The sequence below is a fragment of the Chelonia mydas genome, chromosome 1 (genome assembly GCF_015237465.2).
Source record: "Chelonia mydas isolate rCheMyd1 chromosome 1, rCheMyd1.pri.v2, whole genome shotgun sequence".
Lineage (NCBI taxonomy): Eukaryota > Metazoa > Chordata > Testudines > Cheloniidae > Chelonia > Chelonia mydas.
In genome coordinates, this window is record NC_057849.1 from 320,321,953 (window position 1) to 320,343,346 (window position 21,394).

Consider the following 21,394-nt stretch of genomic DNA (forward strand, 5'->3'; position numbering starts at 1 on the left):
GGGCTGTATTTCAGATGTGTTCCACTTTCAAAACTTACATGTCACTCAAAAATTACTTAAATATTTTTGCATACAGGATAAAGTCCACTTATGGGTACATGGCAATGAACCCAGGACGGTTATCAAGCTTACTGAGGTCTGAAACACAAAGCATCATCTTAAATCTGGTTTGGATCAGGAGCTTTCTGCTCAAGCCTTAGAATGAAATGGATGTTGACCTATATACTGGGGTTTTCACAGTTCACTATTTTATTAGCCTGGGGCTAGAGGCACAAAGGGACTCAGGTGTCTAAGTGCCCCTTTAGGTGCCTACATTCCAAGATCAGGCACCATACATATTCACAAAACCCTCGGCTCAGCTGCAGCCTAACCTTGTATGCACTAATCATACGTGGCACGTAAGTTTTTGCAGTAAAAGTTGGCTGTTTCTGCCTCTGAGCATGTGCACTGCTGCCTCGCTTTAGGCAGCCAGACACCTACTTCCAGTTGATCCATGAACCAGGCATGGTCCTTGGCCTAATGCAACTGTGGAGCGGGAGGCAGAGGAGCTCCCTCGTAACTTTTAGCACAGTGGTTAGGGTACTGATCTGGGAAACCATAGTTCAAATCCCCATCACCTGAGGGAGAGAAGGGATTTGAACAGGTATCTGCCACCTGTCAGATGAGTGACCTAACCCCTGGACTATGGGATATTTGGATGCTGGCCTCCCTCAATTTCTCCTATTGAAGGTTTTCCATTGTTAGATTAACTAATTAAAGTTGTCATTGTGCCAGAGAGCGCACACAAATGCGTAAGAATGACTCTCTAGCCTGTTGGTTAGAGCAACCACCCAAGATGTGGGAGACCCAGCTTTTAGTCCTTCTGATCCCATGACTCTTTAATAACACTGACCCCTGGTCTACAAGTTATGAGAGAGCTCCTCCCTGCTTCCCCTGTGACAGCCTTCAAAAAGAGCATTGGTGCCTAACTCCAATAAAGGCTTTGCAACTGAGACTCCCAAGCAGAGGGAGGCACTTCCCTCCAGCCTGAAGTCAGGCAGAAACACTTCTCTTTTATTGGCTATGTTGGGCAGGGAGCCAACTAGTGCACTGGCTTTTGTGAATCCTATTTAAGGCAGCTAGCTTCCTCCATTCGTTCTATAGAAAGTCTCAGCACCTAACTCAAGCTTTGTGAATCTCACGGATTTTCTAAGTGCCTAAAAATTAGATGCTGAGACACTGAGTATCCCAGTACCTAACCTTGATGAATCTAATCTTTGATGGGTTGGATACACTGTGTTCCCCTTCCCCACCCCCAAAAACATAACCCAGGTGGGAATGCCAGTTCATGTATGCTCTTTAATATGTGTAAGCAAAACGAACAAAAAACAAAAATGGCATAGCTGTTATTGCAATGGAAGGTCAGAACCTGAGTTTACAAATTAATGATTTGATTATGCTGTAATTAAACATACACCATCCACTGTAAAATTTTCTTAGTAATTTGGTAAGTTGTATACAACTGAATAAATATGATTGCCTCTGCATATCCAAATTTGTGAATACTCCACTAGTATGCCTAAAAGGCTGTTTTGCTGGTCACAAGTTTGTAGAATCGATAAACGTAAAGCTAGTGACTGATGCTGCACTATGTTTTTTGTTTTGTTTTGTTTTCCAAAGACAAAAGCATATATGTGTTCCCATGCACGTCATTTTCCACTAAGGCCCTAACTGTTTCATTCCAGAATGTCAGTTACTTGTTAATCTTCAGTTATTTTTCTCAGCCTAAATCTACAAACGGAAATATTAAAAACTTCCTTGGAATTCACCCAACTGCAGCTCCAGCTTGCTCCATTTGAAATCAGTATTTGAAATGAAATTGTATTATATGTTTTTCTAATTGGCTGTTTTAATTTCTCAGTAATAGTTTTAGTGAATCTGAAGACACACACATTTGCAAAGATGCACCACTGAAGTGACTCCAGACCCATTATGGAACTCTGTGATACGGTGGAGCAAAGGGATTTAAAGGTTGGGTTATTCGTGCTGCAGGGTTTAATTTCTTAACTCTGGGTGAACGTCTTCCCACCATCATCTTGTATATAAGATGGCAGCCAATTATTCTTCTCAATTTACATTTCTGTAGTTCTGTTACTTTTAGTTTTTGCTAGGTTTAGTACTGTAATTTATAAGAAATTATTCTATTCTCATATAGAGGCAAAAGATTTCTTTTCAGAACTTATATATAAAAACACTCAAACATTTTATAAATAATATACACAAACATACCTATGTATGTATATAGATATAAAAACATATTATTTGTATCTGATATGTACATTTATATATAATAGATATCTTTGTCTAAACATTATATATAAACTGTTTGTATGTATACGTATATAAAAATAAAATTTACACACACATCAACACATAGACCCATTTAACCCTTCTTGCCAGGGATAGCTACCTATTACTCACCACTGGTAACTAGGTAACTGGATTTTTCAAGCTTTGTTGTGCAAGCAAAAGAATGACATGGGAACAGTTAAAACATTATTGCTTGGATTACAACACCACTTAGAAACCCTAATCAGGGATCAGGGCCCCACTGTTCTAGATGATGTATAGACAGAGGCAAAAAGACAAACACTCCTTGCCCCAAAGAGCTTACAATCTTACGTCAAGACACAATCAGAGGTTGGGAGGCAAGATATAAAAATCTCCTTTCCCTGCTGTAACACAGGAAACACAGTATTTCTTTCCCTGAACGAATCTTACAAAACGTACAAAGTCTGTGTGCACTGCACACACACAAACATTGCTCAAATGCTTCTGAGGGCAGGATGAAGTCTACATAAAACTACAATAAGAGTAAGTAGATATTAAACCAGTTTCTCCCCTGACACTGGTTGTCAAGTTCACTGAGGTCTGAAGCCTCTGCTTAAGTTTGGCCTTCTGTGAGCAATGTTGTTTCTTAGAACAATACATACACATTTTATTTCACTTGCAAAACTTAATTTGTTATAAGTTTAAAAATGGGACTTGCAAACTTTGCTAGATCAATTATAGGGTCAAAACTAAGAAGTTGAGTACCGTTACCTGTTATCTTTCCCTGGATACATCTGAGTATATTCGACTCTGTACTTTTTGGCAAAAAGCATGAAGGCATTCATTGGTCTTTTGCATTTGTTAGGAGAAGTGGCACTCATAGTACTTGCAGTCCCTGAGCTGTGGCTTTTGCCAGCTTTACTACACAAAGAACTGGAGGAAAGCTGTGATGATCCATCAGACACACAGTTTTTACTGCATTCTGATCTCTCAAAGTCTTGACTGCCCGATCCTCCACAAGATAAAGAAGCGCGACGCTGACGAGCCATGCTGCTTAATACATAAACTGCAGAAGAATCCATTGGTGTAAAATCATAACTAGAATGAAAAGATACATCACTTGATTAGAAAGTAAATCAATTAGAATGAAATTTACAGGTCCTACTTTTTAAATCTATGTTGATTCCTGAACAATCCCTAATTAATTGTTCCACTGTTCATTTTTAGAGTTCTTGTGCTTCACCCAAAACATACATACATCCAGCTATAATGTACTTAGTCTGGACCTGATACAGAGATTAGTCAACAACTTCGGTAGATGCACCACAATGTGGTGGTGGGATGCAACTGTCCAAGATCTGCTGTTGTTTACTACTGACTCTCCCCTTGTATGCCGGTTGTAGTTCTGGTCTCATTTCACCTCCTTTTGGAATGACGTTCTTTTATTTCTGCTTTGGACCTTAGTCCACCTTCTGCTTTTGTCTCTGTTACAGCTCAAGGCAGGTGATTGAACTCAAGGCCTGGTGTGTGATGGTTGCTGGTAGTGACAATTCATTTGAGGACCCTGACTAAACAGCACTTGGGAGAGTACAACCACTTCTTCACCCATAAAGTGATTCAGAGCGCAAAGGCCAGAGAGGAAAAGTGGAGTCCAGAGGGCATCTGAGCCCCACCAGTGGGAGCCAATCCTGCAGAAACCAACAGGCCACCAAAGCTCATCACACAGTAATAAGGGCCACGTCTGCTCTGGCAGTGTATGTGGGGACCGGCATCTTCCTCCCTGACTTTAGTGGCTCCTTCTGCCACAGGCTGTCAGGAGACTCAGGCAACGATCACTGCATCAGGTCACCTTTTCAAGGTTTCACTTACAACCATGACATCTAGAAACAATTGTTTTTAAATGACAACTTAGATTCCTACATCATATACATGCCTTACTCAAATCCCAACGAGAAAGAACTAAGCTGAGGAGGCCAGTGGAACCCAGCAGAGATAAACATATTTTGAACATCTATTCTACACAATTTACTGTGAGTGGCATCTGATTCTGGTGTCTCAAGTTGGAAGCGGGCAGAATTTGGTTTGTGGACAAAATCTGGGAGAGTACTTTTTTCCTTCACTTTGAGCCCTAACTAAGCCCATCAGTAGCTATGTGACGCTTTAGTATAGTATTTAAAATATATACATACTTTTGTTTAATATATATTATGGAAGAGTCAGTAGTGACTTCATAGTTAAGGTTGTGTTGAAAATTGCACTTAAAGAAGGACTAATGTCTATGTAAACGTTACACATTTACATTTTTATTACACACAATATGCTTCGGTATATTTCATATTATGAAAAACAGCATCTCCATAAACCTTCCAGAAAAAGCCTGTAGTGCGTTTATAATTTTTTATATTAACAGCAAATATAAAACCACACTACTCAGAGACTACCATGATAAACAATGTCTTCACAAACAACCGCTTTAGGCACACTTTTGTATTTAAATAGCAATTTTCATTGAAAAATTAACACAGATACAATACATGATTTAATTCAATTGATACAGTACATGCTTTAATTCAGAGATGATAATCTTCCACCCTCCAGTGGCAGAAGTGTGAGAATTCCACCATTAGAGAGGAGGTGGGTGAGGTAACATCTTTTATTGGACCAACTTTTGTGAGTGAGTGGTGCTTACACAGAGCTCTTCTTCAGGTCTCGGAAAGTTACTCAGAGTGTCACTGCTAAGTACAAGGTGGAGAAGATTGTTTAGCATAAGTAGTTAACACATTTCAAGGGACCATTCAAGGTGAGTGGCCTGTTAACACCCCTCAGTCACAGGGAGGAAAGGAAGAGTGGAAGGGAAGCAGCTGGGGAAGGTTGTTAGTGAGTTACAGGTTGTTGTAATAAGCCATAAATCCAGTGTCCTGGTTCAGTCCATGATTTTTAATGTCTAGCGAAGTTATGGATTTAAGCTTCCAGGCTTATCTTTTGAAAGTGTTGTGAGCGTTTCTTTTGAGGATGAGGAATGAGAGGCCATATATAAAGTGATCACTGTGAAAAAAGTGTTCACCCACAGGCGATATGGTCAGGGACGACAGGTTTGTAGAAATTTTGGTGGTGCCCAGAACCCGCCCCCCCAAACTCAGTCCCTCACCTGCCTATGGCTCTGGAAGGGAGTTTGGGTGGGGAGAGGAGGTCTGGGGTGCAGGCCCTGGGCTGGGGCAGGGGATTGGGGTGCAGGAAGGGTGCAGGTTCTGGGAGGGAGTTTGCGTGCAGAAGGGGTGAGAGGTTGGGCTTTGGGAGGGAGTTTGGAGTGCAGGCTCTGGGCTGGGGCAGGGGTGCAGGAGGGAGTGAGGGGTGCAGGCTCTAAGAGGGAGTTTGGGGATGGGAGGGGATGCAGAGAGCTGGGGTGCAGGCTCTGGGAGGGAGTTTGGGGGAAGTGGGTAGGCTCTGGGCTTGGGTGGGGGTGCAGGCTCTGGGAAGGAATTTGAAGGTGGGGGGGTGTGGGAAAGGGGTTGGGGTGCAGGCTCTGGGAGGGAGTGGGGGGGGTGTGCAGTGCTTACCTGGGGCTCCTAAACAGGGTGGGCCGGGGGCCTCCTCACGCTGCTACCGTCAGGCTCTGCCCCCGCAGCTTCCTATTGACCACAGGGGCACTTGGAGCAGGAGCAGCACGCGTAGACACAGACCCACCCTGCCCAGGGGCCGCAGGGAGGGGCCAGCAGCCACATGGAGCAAGCGGGGGGCAGCGTTTGGGGGGAGGGGGGAGCACCCAGGGGCAGAAGGCGGGACCGAAGGAGACACCCGGCTTCAAACATTGCTGGAGGTGGGCCAGAAATATTCCTGGTGTCCAGACACTACGGGCCCACAGAACTCGCTGCCTATGGATGTGCTGTTTTTGTCTTTTATCCTTTTCCTATGTGAGTTAATTCAAGAGAGTGTAGTGACTGTTTGCTTTCACCCACATAGCTACTATTGGGGCATTTAGGGTGTTAACTACTTATGCAAAACAATCTGTTCCACCTTGTATTTAGCAGTGACACTCCGAGTGCCTTTCCCAGACCTGAAGAAGAGCTCTGTGTAAGCACGACTCTCTTACTAATAGAAGTTGGTCCAATAAAAGATGTTACCTCAACCACCTTTCTCTCTAATATCCTGGGACCAACATGGCTACAACAACACTGCATAATTCCACCATGTTTCAGGACACCCTTAACTGCTTACACTATATTCAAGTGCTAACGCCTGTAGTTGGTCATAGCTGGGGAAAACATAAATGGCTAAAATACAGTGTTCCTATGCTCTTAAAAAAAAGAAAAAAGGTACCATTCAATTATCACTCTAAAATACCAACTTGTACCACAAAACTGACTTAAAATGTGCATAATCCATAAACCCCAATCGTTTTATTTTTAAAACTGAATTGGGCATTTCCATCACCTGCCTGTACTTCCTGTCTGAGATACAGGCTGGAAGTGCTGTTCTGAACAGAAGATCAAAGTAGCATCAGATACCCTGTGACTTGCTTGTCTACAGAGGGGATTTCTTCTTTCCCTTTAGTGCTCTGGGATGGGGCATAGTCATTGTCCAAAATGTGCTTGGAAGAGTAAAGAACTGCAAAAGGGGGAAGAGGGTATGGTAAGCTGCTGACAGCCTAGCTTGCCAGCTCAAAGAGGGACAGAGAAATGTGAAAAGAAGCTCTCTGTCTCCCAATGATCCTGCTCCTTCCCTATTTCCAGCTGGGGCCTGGAGTGTGGTTTTTTGTTTTTGTTTTAAATTTTCTCTGTACTGCTGCCAGCAGCTGTTGCCTCATGATCTCTTCACTGCTTTACTCCTTCTGCCCAAAGAACTAGACAGGGCCTGATAAGTGTCCAGACAGGGGACAGGCAGTTTTCTATTTTTCCTTCATCCCCAAGAACGCTGATGCCCTTTCAGTAGCAGTTTTAGTCCAAAAAAATGGAACAGAAAACTTTAATATTTCCAATAGAAACTGAAAGTTCAAAGTGATCACTGGACCATAATCTGCCGCTGGAAGGGAAGCTGCTGGGGTAATGGGGATAAAGATGGTGTCCAAATCAGCTAGGGAATTTAGGAAGAAAGTAGTATGGGAAAAGAAGTTTGATCAAAGCTATTTTCTCTCTTCCTTCTCTCTGAACTGTATCAAAAAGGAATGACAAACTGCAAAATCCTCAAAAATCTGATTAGACAACATTTAAAATGGAGGAACCATATTCCAGGAGCAATGAAGCCATGTCATAGTGGTTGGTTCTTTGGTTACTGGGGAACCGCTCGGATGGCTGAAGACAGTGGACTGTATATGACACATATGCCAACAGCCAACGAATGCACCCTGTAATGGCAAATATTAGGTTATCCAGCCCACCCTACTCCCCCACCCAATGTGGGACAGTTCCATACAGTATATTTTCCAGTGCTTTATCTGGTCCAGTTTGAAATGTCCTAAGTAATGGGGCTGTCACCACTTTCTTTGTGAGACTATGCCATAGACTAACAGATTTGACCATCAGAAAGGTTTTCTGACATTTTGCCTGAAGTCTTACTCTCCTATTTATACCCTCTTGTACCATCATAAATAATTCCTCTCCCTCCTGGGAGAACATATTTCACATACTGGTAGATTTACATGCCCACAAGGTTAATGCTACTTTTCTTCTGCACAAAAATGTCACAGAAAAGCAATGAAGCCATTTTATCCAGAAGTTACCTTTTAAACGTATCAAAAACACCTGAATCATCAAAGTTAATGGCATCGGGGTGTCCTGGAGGTAGACACAGATCTCCAATATGCATTTCACAGCATGGAATGCCATGCTGAACCACAGTCAAGCTTGGATAGAAAGACGACCAACCTGCAGGATTAAGAATTAAAATTAGACGAACAGCCTAGTGAGCTCTAGCTCTGATGTCTTAGCAGAGATCAATCACTGCCAATCCCACCTGGCAGAGAGCACAAAAGAAAAACTGGGTTTCCCAAAACTGAATTTGAAATATTAGTTCAGATAAAGTTTTGATTTACTTTCTTCCCAAGAGCAGAATCAGAAACTTCTGCTTGTGTAATTACTGATGTAATATAGTTCATTTTTACCTCATTTACAAGCTTTTTATCCTAGCAAAAAAAGAAACAGAAAACCAAACCAAGTAACCATTTTACCAACTTTAAGTGTCACATTTAGATATAGGAAGCGTCAGTAACCTCCTTTATTTGCTCTCTCTCTCTTTTTGTCTTTTCTGTGCTATCATATTTGCTAAACCTTTCAAAAAAGGACAACACATACAACATTTCTACAAACTTTATTGTTTAAATTCCAATGTTTCTTTCAAGCAGATTTAGATAATGTGACTGGGGAATACGGCTGCTTTCAACTACTGTGGGAGATAGTTATGAGATATACAGATACTTTCGTAGAAGAATTTATTACATAACTCCTGAGAGTTTTTCTGTACACATACAATATTTTCCTACCTTTATTTTTAACATAAAATGGGTGATCCAATCTGCACTCTACGGTGAGTAAGCCATCTTCCACTGTACCAGGATCAAATGTCAACTTCAATACTGACTCACCAAATGAAATACTTTCTTCGTGAGATATCAACTTCAAACCATCAGAACCATAGTCCTAGAAACACACACATGCTTCAGATTTTTCAGAAAAATCTAATACTGTGGATACTGCAAACATATCTTTTTCTGGCACACTGAAAAATAACAGCATTCAAAGGGTTAAAAGAACCCCACAAGCTAATAAGAGACTATGCAACACTCAGAACACATCTATAGGTACTCTGTTCAGTTGTTTTACGTTCAGGTTCTCAGACACTATAGTGATGAGCACTGGTCAGATTCAATATGCATTCTTTACAAGAAATGGTTACCTACTGCAACTGTGCTACTTCGAGATGTGATGCAGACATGTATTCCACTTATGTGTGTGCATGCACGGTGCACCAGAGCCAGAGAATTTTGCCTAGCAGTACCCACTGGGGGTGGGGGGCACTTACACCTTGTGCTCATAGCTCCTTCCCTGGCTGTATGAGATGGTACTACCTTGACCACCTTCAGTTCCTTCACACTGAACACCACGACCAGACTCCACTGCAGAGGGGACAAAAGGTGGCTTGTGGAATACACATCTGCATCACATCTGGGAGAACCACAGGTACACTAAGTAACATTTTCTTCTTTTTTGAGTAGATGCAGATGTGTATTCCACTTGGGTGATTCAAAAGAGTACCCATCCCAGGAGGTGGGGCTCGGAGTCTATCTAAACAAGAATTGCAGGACTGCCCTACCAAAACTTGCATCTACTCTGGAAGATGTGATAATGGCATCACGGTTCATAAATGTGCAAATGGATGACCATGGAGGAGTCCTGCAAATGTCCAATATTGAGATGTCACCAAGGAATGCTACTGATATTGCTTGCGCTCTCGCAGAATGAGCTCTCATTCACCGAGGAGACATAGCTGAAGATATTTCATATGCAGTCTTGATACAGGATGTTACCCATTTAGAGATAATCTGTGAAGGGACCATTTGACCCTTCATATGATCTGGAACAGCTACTGAACACTGCACTTCTTCCTCACTAAGCCAGAAATCAGCCACGCCATGAGATGCAGGGAGGTGAGTGGGGGACGTAAGGTGCGAACAGGTTGAGATGGAGAGAAAGGGGTATGGGAGGTTGAACTGACATCATGCGCAGGTCAGAGAACCAACACTGCCTTGGACACGCTGGGGTAATGAGAATTAGCTTGGCCTAGTCCTCTTTCATCTTGACGACGACCTGTGGGATGACTGGGATTGGGGGGAAAGTGTACAGGAGCCGACTGTCAGCTGAGATGGAAAGTGTCGGACAGAGGAGCCTGGACTGAGGCCTCCTGGAGAGCAGAACAGGTGACATTTCCAGTTGTCCCTCATAGCAAACAGATCGATTGTCAGAATGCCCCACACTGCAAAGATGACGTGGAGGATACTTGTCTTCAGGCACTACTTGTGACTCAAGTAAAAATTCCTGCTGAGAGGTCTGCAAGATGATTCTGAAAACTGGGCAAGTGGTCGGCTATCGGAGCAATACTCTCCTCAATGCAGAGCTGCCACAATCTGGACTTCCTCTTGGCAGAGCATCCTGGAGTTTGCACCTCCTTGTCTGTTCACATAATACATCGTGGTATTGTCAGTAAGTATGTGACCCATGAGCCCCGATACAGTCCAGAAAAGTGTGACATGCATTGTAGATGGGCTGAAGCTCCAGCATGCCGATATAGGGTGAGGATTCCTGCTCCAACCATAGACCTTGAACTTTCAGGACCCCAGATGTGCTCCCCAACCTATCAAGGAGGCATCGGTGACAACAGACCTGGCTGGTAAGGGCCAGACAAAGGGAATGCCCCGACAAACATTCTCCAGAAGTGTCCACCACTGCAAGGAGTCCAGAAGTGAAGCCTCGGATAGTCAACTGTCCTGAGCCACATCTGAAGGGGGCAAAGATGCAACTTTGCAACCTGGGTCACCTGCATCTAAGAGGATACGTGGCCCAAAAGCTTCACACACAACCAAACTCTCCTGGAAGGCTGAAAATGCAGACTAAGGCTAAGGTGATGAATTGCCTGAATGCAGTCATAGAGCAAAAATACTCTCAAGGTGTTTAGGATGAGACCCAGTTGGTCGAGCGAGTGCAGTGTAGTGCTGACATGAGCAAGATCTTCCTCTCTGGATCTGCCCCTCACTAACCAGTCATTCAGATATGGGAAGATGTAGATTCCTTTCCTCCACAGGGACACAGTCGCCATGACCAGGCATTTAGTAAAAACCTGAGGAGCAAAAGAGAGGCCAAAGGGAAATGGTGCTTAGCTGAAACGAATCAAAAGAATTTTCTGTGGCTTGGCAAAATCATAACCATGAAGATCCGGAGCAGCAAACCAGTTGTTCTGAGACAGCGCAGGGAGGATAACTGATGAAGTTCCAAACAGTCACACTATGTATCGGACATATTTTTTGAAGCTCCAAAGATCGAGACAGGGTCTTACCTCTCCCTTGGATTTGGGTACCAGAAAGTACTCGGAATAGAAACCCCTGGTTCTGGAGGAAGCTCCTCCATCGTTCCCAAAGCCAGAAGAGAGTGAATCTGCTTGAGGAGCAGTATCTAATGAGAGGGGTCCCTGAAGGGGGACCAGGGGATATGGGGGGGTGGGGGTGGAAAGGCACTGGATGGCATAGCCTGATTTGATGGTGCTTAAGACCCACCTGTCAATGATGACCGAGCACCAGGCATTTTGAAAGCAAGCTAGCTTGTCCCCAAATGGAGAGAGGAGCAACAACTGGAACACTGCTCCTGACTAAAGAGTGAAAGTTGGCACTTGGGGGGACAGAAGGGGGGACAGGGTAAGGCATGTCAACTGGCCAAACCCCAGACCTGAATGCCTCCTTCTCTGGGACCTATGCTCCTTTCTAGGGAAGCAAAAGGCTGCCCAAATGTGTACTACGGATGATACTTTTGCTGCTGCTGCCACCCATCATAGTGGTGCCTCTGCACTGCCAGGACATACACCCCCAAGGACGGTAGAATAGTCCTAGAGTCTTTGAATAAGTGCAGAATATTGGCTGTCAAAGGGCAAATCCTCTATGGTCTGTTGCACATTGGGAGCAATGCCCAAATTCTGCAGCCAGGATGTCCTTCTCATGGTCACTGCCGAGGCCATTGCTCTGGTCGAAGTATCCGCAACGTCCAGCACAGACTCCAATGAAGTCTTAGCCACCAAGAAGCCTTCAGTAATAAAAACCCAAAATTCTTCCCTTGAGGGTTTAGGCAGTTGGTCTGCAAACAGACATCCAGTTCACAAGTCCTACTTGGACAGCAATATGCATTTGCAAGGAAAAAGAGGTTAAGTCTTCCTACCCATCAGGTCCATCCTTGGGAGTGGACTTAAATCCGCACTCCTGAACTCTATTCACTATGGTTACAACTAGGAAATTTGGGACCCTATGCGAGAACAAAACCTGAAATCCCTGCACTGGAACGAAGTAGCGTTTCTCCATGTGCTTCATAGAAGGTACTGAAGCCAGCATGCTCCAGAGCATAAGTTCTCAAACTGGGTGGTGCACTACCCTGGGGAGCACAGAATGTATTCTAGGGGGGCATGAGAAGCTTGGGGGGGGGAGGGGGGGGGGAATCTTACTGCGCACATTTTACCCACAGCAATGAAAAACAAGTGAAGCTAATTCCTCCAGACATATCAGGGCTTCAGATGGCACTGTGCATTTTGACGGATTTCTGTTAAGCTTGCATAGCATTATACAAAGTTATTGCTATCTGCACATTAACTGATTTGCTACAACGCAGTGTGCACATTTAATTGTAAGCATGCGGTTTTGCTTTTGCTCTTATTACAATGGATCACTGGCTCATTCATGCAACAGAAAGAAAAAAAACTCAAGTGAAAAACAAAGCCCAAACTGGTTCAAGTGAAGCACCGCCACCACCTATATTGATATACGTACTTGTGGGGGTGAGGGGGGCGTAAACTACGGACACAAAAAAGTGGGGCACAATCAAGTAAGTTTGACAACCACTGCTCCACAGAACCCCAGCAGGCTCTAGGAGTACATCATAATAGGGAGGGCAACTCTCCAAGGAGCAGATAGCAGCAGAACATTCAACAACTTATGGGTATTCTCCTGCAGCGACTCTTGCTTCAATATGCGGGGAAGCAGCCAAATGCCGCAAAAGGTCCTGGTATGCCTTGAAATCCTCTGGTACCAAAGGAGAGGAAGAGCCAAGAACCGTGGAATTATCCAGAGATGAAGATGAAGCGACTAACTGCCAGAGCTGGATCCTGATCCAGAACAGTCAGACCTGAATGGGACGACTCTAGAGGCTCTGGAAGGGGAAGGTTCACTGGTGCCTGGGCCTGTGGAAGATCAACAGTGATATCGCCTTAGAGTTAGATGAGGAGGTGGACCTCCGCAACCAAGGAGCATCCCACAGATTCCAGGGACGCCACTGGTATGAACAGGTGGCCAGTAGGTGAACAGGCCACTAGTATGACCACTGGTGGCCAGCAGGTGCAAGGCCAGGGGCCCCATCCTAACCACAGGGTGCATACCAATCCTGGTAACCACAGCACTCCATCCCCAATGCTGGTAAGGTAATGAAAAGAAGGAAGAAACTGACCTGGACCCCCAGGAATCCCGGGCTTCTGGAGATGAGGTGCAGCCAGCTCAGAAGGGGTGAGCTATTTGTCTGACTCATTTATAGCCCAGAATGAAGAGGGAACTGATGCTGATGGTGGAAACGTTACAGCCAGCACCAAATATGCCTCCACTGTTTCCTGAGCTGGAAGCGATGGTTGACCACAGAGTTGGCAGAAGTACCTAGGTGACTGATGGTGCCAAAGCGGAGGACGGTGAGTGCAGCACCAACAGCAGGGGAGCTGAAGGAGTTCCCTGATGCCCAGCCTGGCACCAGCTCCACTTCCACTGACTGTAAAAGGGAAACACTGGGGTGCGATGCTGATGGACCCAACGGGGCTATAAACAATGTAAGCCCTGGCAAAGGCCTGGAACAAGGGCAAGCTAAGGACAGAAAAGCAGAGGAGCCACCTGATATGCCACCAGCATGGAAACAGTCAGTGCTAGCACTGCCCTTGTTGGTACTGGACTCAACGGATGCCCTGGGGCCAGAACCGTGGTACGGGGTCTCTGACCTCCCTGCACAGTACCAGAGAGTGGTTGACAGGACCTGCTCTAATCTGCACACTGGCATTCACACTGTGCTAGTCTGTGCTCCTCCAGGAGGAGACAGATGACCTTGAACGGCCTCAATTGGTCTTATGTGATCTTTTCCTTGGCGCACCTTAGGGGGAACAACTACTCTGTCTGCTCCAGCTCCAGACAGCACTCTCAGAACCCAAAGGCAACCTCCGATCCAATGTAGGCCTCAGAGCTGAACCAAGCCACCTGGCCTGTTCAAGCAGGTGCTGCTTTAGACGAAGATCCCTCACCACCTGAATCCGCATCGTGAACAATTTGCAAACACTTCTTGACATGGGCTTCGCATACGCACAGCAAGCACCACGTATGATGGGAATCGTTTCCCCACATGACAGATAATGTTTAAACCCTGGTGAAAGCATCTCTAGGGAAATACTTCAACTAAAGCTAACTAACAAGAAATCTAACACACACTATACTAAGGATGCTAATTAACTATATACAAACTAAAAAAAGTCACTAAGAAATAGAGAAGTTGTGAGGTTGGGAACCACACGGAGCTCTGACTCCAGCCACAGCTGATAAGAAGGAACTGAGGGGAGTCACGGCAGCGCTGACTCAAAGCCAGGGGAGGGTTTATGAGCACCTGTCTCTTATGGGTACTGCTAAACAAAATTCTCCAGCTCCAGTGCGCTGGGCACACAGACACCTAAGCAGAATACACAGCTGCATCTACTCAAAAAAAAGAACCCTCCTGATGCAACAAGACGTGGATAATGTTGCACACAATATAAGCACTGTACTTCGGTTACTGCAAAGGATTCAATACATTAAAGGACTACCTTGTAAGTTCCCATTAGGAGATCGTCCTCATTTTCACAGCCTTCAGCTGTAACAAAATGTTCAACTGTCTGCCATTCTTTGTTGTGTCCTTTGTGAAAACATAAACGTGTGCCTGATGTTTGGGGGAAAAAAAAAAAAAAAAAAGGTCAGTAAGTTTCTGTCAAAAGAAGGAGCTGTTATTTAAAAAAAAAAGATCCTACAATGAATGCTATGTTACCTTTTAAAAAACAGTGCCAAACAGTTGAGGGCCAAGAGTGGCACCATCCTAGATCATCGTCGTCTGAAAGCGACGACATGCAGAAAATACCAGACTCTGATTCACTACTTGCCTATTCAGAAAACATAAATATATAAATGATTTAACAAATATCTTTAGGTCTAATTCTGAAAATATTTATGCATGTGCTTAACTTTTACACACTGACTTCAAGCTGAGGATTCTAAAATGAGGATTCCTTGGAAACAGGGATACAAAGGCTCAAGGGAAGGGGAGCAAATCTGAACCAGTGCTCAATTTCACGCTTGTCTATTTGAGGAACAGAGCCATCACCTTTCTGGCCAAGGTCTAGACACCATTTTTTTCACAACCCTTCGACTCCATTCCTCAGTCAGCTACAGGGAACACTTTTGCAATACCCAATGCATCCCATCATCCCACAATGTGCCTAAATGTGTTGTCAGTCTCCAGGGCCTCATACTCTTTCCACTAAAGCCAATGAGAGTTTTGCCACGGAGTTTAGTGGGAACAGAATCAGACCCAAAGACGAACAGACAGCAGTTAGAGCTAAGAAACACACATGGCAATCTATGTTCCCTGTAGAGCCATGCAGCAGGCTCTCAAGGGTTGTGCAGGCAGGCGGGGAAAGGCGTCCCCTCCTTGGCCCAGCCCAGTTCCGCCGGAGCTGCTGGGGAGAGGAGCTCCTCCCTCAGCTTAGCACAGCCCCACTGGAGAGAGGCACCCAGCCCCCAACCCGGCCCAGCCCTGCTGCTGCAGTTGGGGAGAGGTGCCTCTCACCCGACCCCGAGCTGCTGTGGCTATAGAGGGCTAGGAGTAGGGGGAGAGGAAGTCCTTAAGTCCCACGGCAGCCTACGCCCCAAACTCCCCATCCCAGAGCCCGTACTCCTTGCACCTCAACCCTCTGCCCTAGCCCTGAGTCCCCTCCTACACCCCAATCTCCTCATCCCCACCCCACAGCATGTGCCACCAACCAGAGCCCTCACCCCAACCCTCTGCCCCAGCCCTGAGCCCCTTCCCAACTCTCCGAACCCGTCAGCCCCACCCCTACCACATGAATTTTGTTATGTGCACCAATATGACCATACTGGTGCACATAACAAAATTCAATCTGCACATGGACATAAAAAATTAGAGGGAACACCAATGGCAATGCAGACCATGATCTTGAGGCTGGTCCTTTGTTCATATCTTTAAGGGTTTGGGGCATCGCTTCTTTCACAATACCAACACATGTAGGATCAAAATACAATAATTAAATAAGAACTTATTATTTCCTCCTCTGCATTTCCTATTACACCTACTCTGTATATGTTTTAGATTGTAATCTCTTTGGGTAACAGACTTATTTTTGTCTCGGGTACAAGCTGGTGATAAAAAAATAATGATAATGGGGAATCCAGCTTACAAGAGGAAGGATTTTAGGAATGTATACATTTTATTCTTGTACTTTCTTCTGTTTCTGAAAACTTTTGTCTACCTGTCCTGATTCTTCACATAATTTAACAAGCATTTCAGGACAACTCACCCTTTCATGTCTGACTGGTGTTTCATCTAAGTGATGCTTAGAGAAGCTAGAATCACTCTTTGAGGATCCTGGTGGAGGACGTGCATAGGAATGTAAACTTTTGCTTGTTGCTATTATATGAACAGGAGATGATCTACAATGAAAAATTAATTTTTATTAAAATAAAACTTGGTATTTTGGCATCACAAGATTATGCTATTACTCTAAATAGATTTTCTTTTACAATTATTTTTCATATAGAAATTTCAATCCAAAAGACAATACTCTTTGTCTACAGCCAAACTTTGTGCGTAAACATCTTGCCTGTGTTAACATTTTACACACAGACAGACATATACACACAACTTTCCCTTACACACAGTTGAATTTATCATTAAACCATTCCATCCAAAATAGGCAGACATTTAGCACATTGTGTAGGAGCAATTTAATACCCATGTTTAGTGATTTAACTTGGGTTCTTAAGCTTTTATATATGCAGCCATTAGGCAATCTGCCCTACAGACTGCATATATAAGCCATAAGCCACCCCATCTACCATACCCCATAAAAGTCTTCACACTTTCATCACACAATTATTTGCAGTTTTTCTTCCGGAATTATGACTTTAGTCCATACCTTTCCTCAGCGTCTCAGCCAATTTCTAATACAACCAGGTATGCATGACAATAACAATGCGGAAAGTTTTTAAAAAATGACAAGATCATTCCTTACCCAAATGAGAAGTTACCCTAAAAATACAATATATTGCCATAGTTCTGCTGCTGCGGCATCATTCCCACACTTACATGTGGGAGGACTGGCGCTGCACAGACTGGAGAGCCATAAGAAACAAGCCAACACCCCAGACTCCAACTAAACCCGCAGAGCAGCTTTCAATCTAAGCACCCTTTGCCACAAGTCTGGTTGGCTCTCATGCTATGCTTCCACTACTTGTGACACAAGGTATGTCTACAGTGCAACTGGGAGGTATGATTGCAGCACATGTAGAAATACTCAAGCATGCTTTGATCTAGCTAGATCAATGCTAGTTTGGGTAGGTCTACACATGCTGCAATCACACCTCCCGACTGCAGTGCAGATATACCTATAGTCTCTCATACAGCTGCATAGCAGGACGAGTATATTGTGATCTCTTTGTGGTGAGAGACTACCTAGCACTGTTCAACTTCATTCCATATAGACAATTATGAAGCTGCTGCAATAGGCTCTAAAACAGGGGTGGGGAAACTACAGCCCGGGGGCCACATCCGGCCCTCCAGACGTTTTAATCCACCCCTCGAGCTCCTGCTGGGGAGTGAGGTCCGGGGCTTGCCCTGCTCTGACACTCCAGCCGGGAAGCGCGGTCAGGCGTTTGCCCTGCTCTGCACGTGCAGTGGGTCCGCACAGCTCTCGGAAGCAGCAGCATGTCCCCCCTCTGGCTCCTACACGTAGGGGCAAACAGGGGGCTCCGCACACTGCCCCCGCCCCAAGCGCGACTCACACAGCTCCACTGGCTGGGAACCACGGCCAATGCAAGCTGCAGGGGCGGCACCTGCGGATGGGACAGCGGGCAGAGCCACTGGCTGCGCCTCCGCGTAGGAGCTGGAGGAGGGACATGCTGCTGTTTCCAGGAGTTGCCTGAGGTAAACGCTGCCTGGAGCCTGCACCCCTGACCCCTTCTGTTGCCCCAACCCCCGGCCCCAGCCTTGATCCCCTTCCCGCCCTCCAAACCCCTTGGTCCCAGCCCGGAGTCCCCTCCCACACCCTGAAGTCCTCATTTCTGGCCCCACCCCCAACCCCCAATTTCATGAGCATTCATGGCCTGCCATACAATTTCCATACCCAGATGTGGCCCTCGGAGTTTGCCCACCCCTGCTGTAAAAAGAATCCCATACTGTATTCTGGGAAAGGAATGTGGCTATCATGCAGGAATGGGAAGATCAAAAACACAGTTAAAATAGGGAATGTTCAGAGCTTCAGTTGGGACACAGAGCCCTCTGAGGAATAAAGGAAATGTCTGTAACAACATAAACAATATTGCACATTTCAGAACTAAAAGAACCAAAATGAATGCCTGTACCTATTATAAAAAGAACACTGCATGAGAGGACTCTGTGGACTAGTGGCTATGTTTGCCAGTTCTGTCAACCAGTTCACCCCATTCTCACAAGAATAAGCACTTTCTGAATTGTTATTTGAGGTATGCTGGTTCCATGAAGGCCCTGAATATTCTTGATGTGAAACATCTGTACCAAGCTGAAAGAGCGCAGTTGGGGTAGAATCGGTCTGAACAGCCTGTAGTTCAGGAAGATCATCTACAAACAAGTGCACAAGAAATCATGCTTATTTCCATGGCTGAATTTTACTTTACAATAGTGGATAAAAGAATCTGTGGTGAACAAAAGGAGAAGGGACACAGTAACTTAAAAAACTTCTAAATAGCAATTATCTGTGTTTCTCAAACCCCTTTATCACATCTATATTACTTATATAGAGCTGCAGACATGACAGTATAGAATGCCTCTCTAAACTCCTATTTTTCACTTTTAGGCAATAATTTTAATAAAAAAATTAAACTGAACAGATCCTTTCAAAGATCAAGTTATGAGCACAAATAAATACATACAAAATGTGGTTCTGATAGCAGATGCAATATTTTTAAGGTTTAATTAGACCAACATTTAGGGGGGGGGTAAACAGCATCAGTCTGAGCCTGATGAATCAGTAAATTAAGTTACTGTGCATCTTTACACTACACCACTTAAAATGTTCAATGAATATCAAGCACTACAATCTATCTGCTTTAACAGGAAAGCCTCTACAAAATGCTGAACATCCAGGGCTATTTCTGTCGAAGTTTCACAGCTAATCTGGAGAAACATATTTCAGAAGCCATGAATGTAGCAGTTATTCATATATATGACCAGCAGCCTACACATTTTACATATTAAACATTCTTGCGAAAGCAGACTCCCCCATTTGTTATTTAAGTTCTTACTGCTGACAATATACACTCTACTCCTGTGTAATTTAATAACATTATTGTACTTCATGTACTGAACTACTGTGTAACTTCATATAACCTGAATATATGAATATTTACTGAATATTTTACTGATTACACATTATTCAATGATTTATATACTGCTTTTCTTGAGCATGATAGCAATGAAGCTAAATGTTCCTCTAGGCCAGAATCTGCATTTGGACTTGGACCTGGGAGATGAGATGTGAAGCTCTGTCTGTGTACTTCTTCCCTAACAAAAAGAACTTCACTGGAAGTTGTGAGCAGAAACTTACAGCCCAGAGTTAAGAAAGAAAGTTTCTGTCAACATCTGCTTGTACGTGAATGTGGCAGGAGCTGGGGATGGGCTAAACAGGGAAACCATTGTGCCTTAGAACTGTAATATGGCATGATACATCAACTATAATACTATGCATATTTCCTGTACTAATAAAAAACACAAGTAAACATAGAAAGAGGAAAATTCTGTCTGCTTCTGTTGTTACTCCATGTGTGTAACTTGCATGGACTTCAATAGGAATTTCACACATGGAGCAGCTACAGAACTAGGCCCCTTACGTAGCTTTTAGAAAACTATTAAATTCTTTACCAAGCTCCATGTGCTCATCACAGGATGCATATCCAGGAGAAGATGGCAGGTTCTCATTACATTTCAGTAACTCCAATGACTCACTCATCCCTGAAGTTCTCTTGTCCACTACAAACAGGAGTTTCTGTACTGCATTAGGCATTTGATTCGTCTTCACTTCCCACACCATGTTAGGATGCTTCAAATTTTCTGACTTTGAAAAGACACAAGATTACACGCATAAAAATTATGAAACATTAGGTGTGTTATGTAGCTCCATATACAAATTGTTGCCTTATCACCAAGCCCTCCCTTATCCAAAAATCTTATCTACTACTTCTGTCTAACTTCTTGTATTACCAAAATGCTTAGTTACAGTGGAGAACAAAAAGCCAATTTTAGTAAGTTTCATTACACATTTCAATTGCACTGACTGCTTGTTTTCTTCATTTCCTAGAATCTTGGTGCTGTAACATTTAAAACAAAAGGAATATTACTAAATGTTAGTACCAACTGTGAGAGGAACAGGTGGTTATTCTGCACAACTGCTGTTCCCTAAAGATTAGAAAACTTACTTTTTTAGCTGTAATAATTTGGTGTATTTACTGATCTTTCAGGTAATGACGGACTAAAGCTACTGTAACAGGATTCACCGCTACTTTCAAAAAATATCACTGAAAAGGTAATCATGGGTGTTTTATAACAGGGCAGAATACAAGGAGATGGATAACTGACAAAGAAAATTCCAAGACACAAGAAAACTAAATGTGCGCCCCATATGCACTATAATATTTTGAAGAATAATCTATTAAGAAGTGAGACTATCTTCCCTCTGCTCTACGTATACAGAAAACTGCCATCTGATGGTTAGGCAGGTTGTGGTTGAGATTATCGCAATTCATTGGCTATCACCTGTGCACGCAGCAAGTCTGTGCTAAAATAGCCTATTTTTGTTACCATACCCTCGTATACACTTGTTTCATCCACTTCACACCCTGTCTTTTAGATTGTATACTCTTTGGGCTGACTGCTATTTACTATGTACAGTGCCTAGTACAATGGGGCCCTGACCTGGCTGAGGCCTCTACATGCTACCACAATATAAATAATAAAAACCGACAATAATAATAATAGGGAAGATTTTCAAAGGCATACAGGACAGTTAAGCCTAACTCTCC

The 21,394-nt window shown here is 44.0% G+C and overlaps 1 protein-coding gene across 3 annotated transcripts in view; it reads right to left on the reverse strand.

Annotated features, from left to right (window-relative positions):
• The window catches only part of HBP1 (HMG-box transcription factor 1), a 34,161-nt gene that overhangs the window by 5,516 nt on the left and 7,251 nt on the right, over nucleotides 1–21,394 (reverse strand). For all 3 annotated transcript variants that reach the window (XM_007064658.4, XM_043551560.1, XM_027827034.3), the window contains 8 exons: nucleotides 20,238–20,430; nucleotides 18,704–18,938; nucleotides 16,642–16,774; nucleotides 15,096–15,207; nucleotides 14,878–14,990; nucleotides 8,786–8,942; nucleotides 8,027–8,171; nucleotides 3,082–3,408 (listed from right to left, as the gene is read on the reverse strand). In XM_007064658.4, the coding sequence (XP_007064720.1) occupies nucleotides 3,082–3,408; nucleotides 8,027–8,171; nucleotides 8,786–8,942; nucleotides 14,878–14,990; nucleotides 15,096–15,207; nucleotides 16,642–16,774; nucleotides 18,704–18,938; nucleotides 20,238–20,430 (1,415 nt within the window). The remainder of the gene's footprint in view (nucleotides 1–3,081; nucleotides 3,409–8,026; nucleotides 8,172–8,785; nucleotides 8,943–14,877; nucleotides 14,991–15,095; nucleotides 15,208–16,641; nucleotides 16,775–18,703; nucleotides 18,939–20,237; nucleotides 20,431–21,394) is intronic.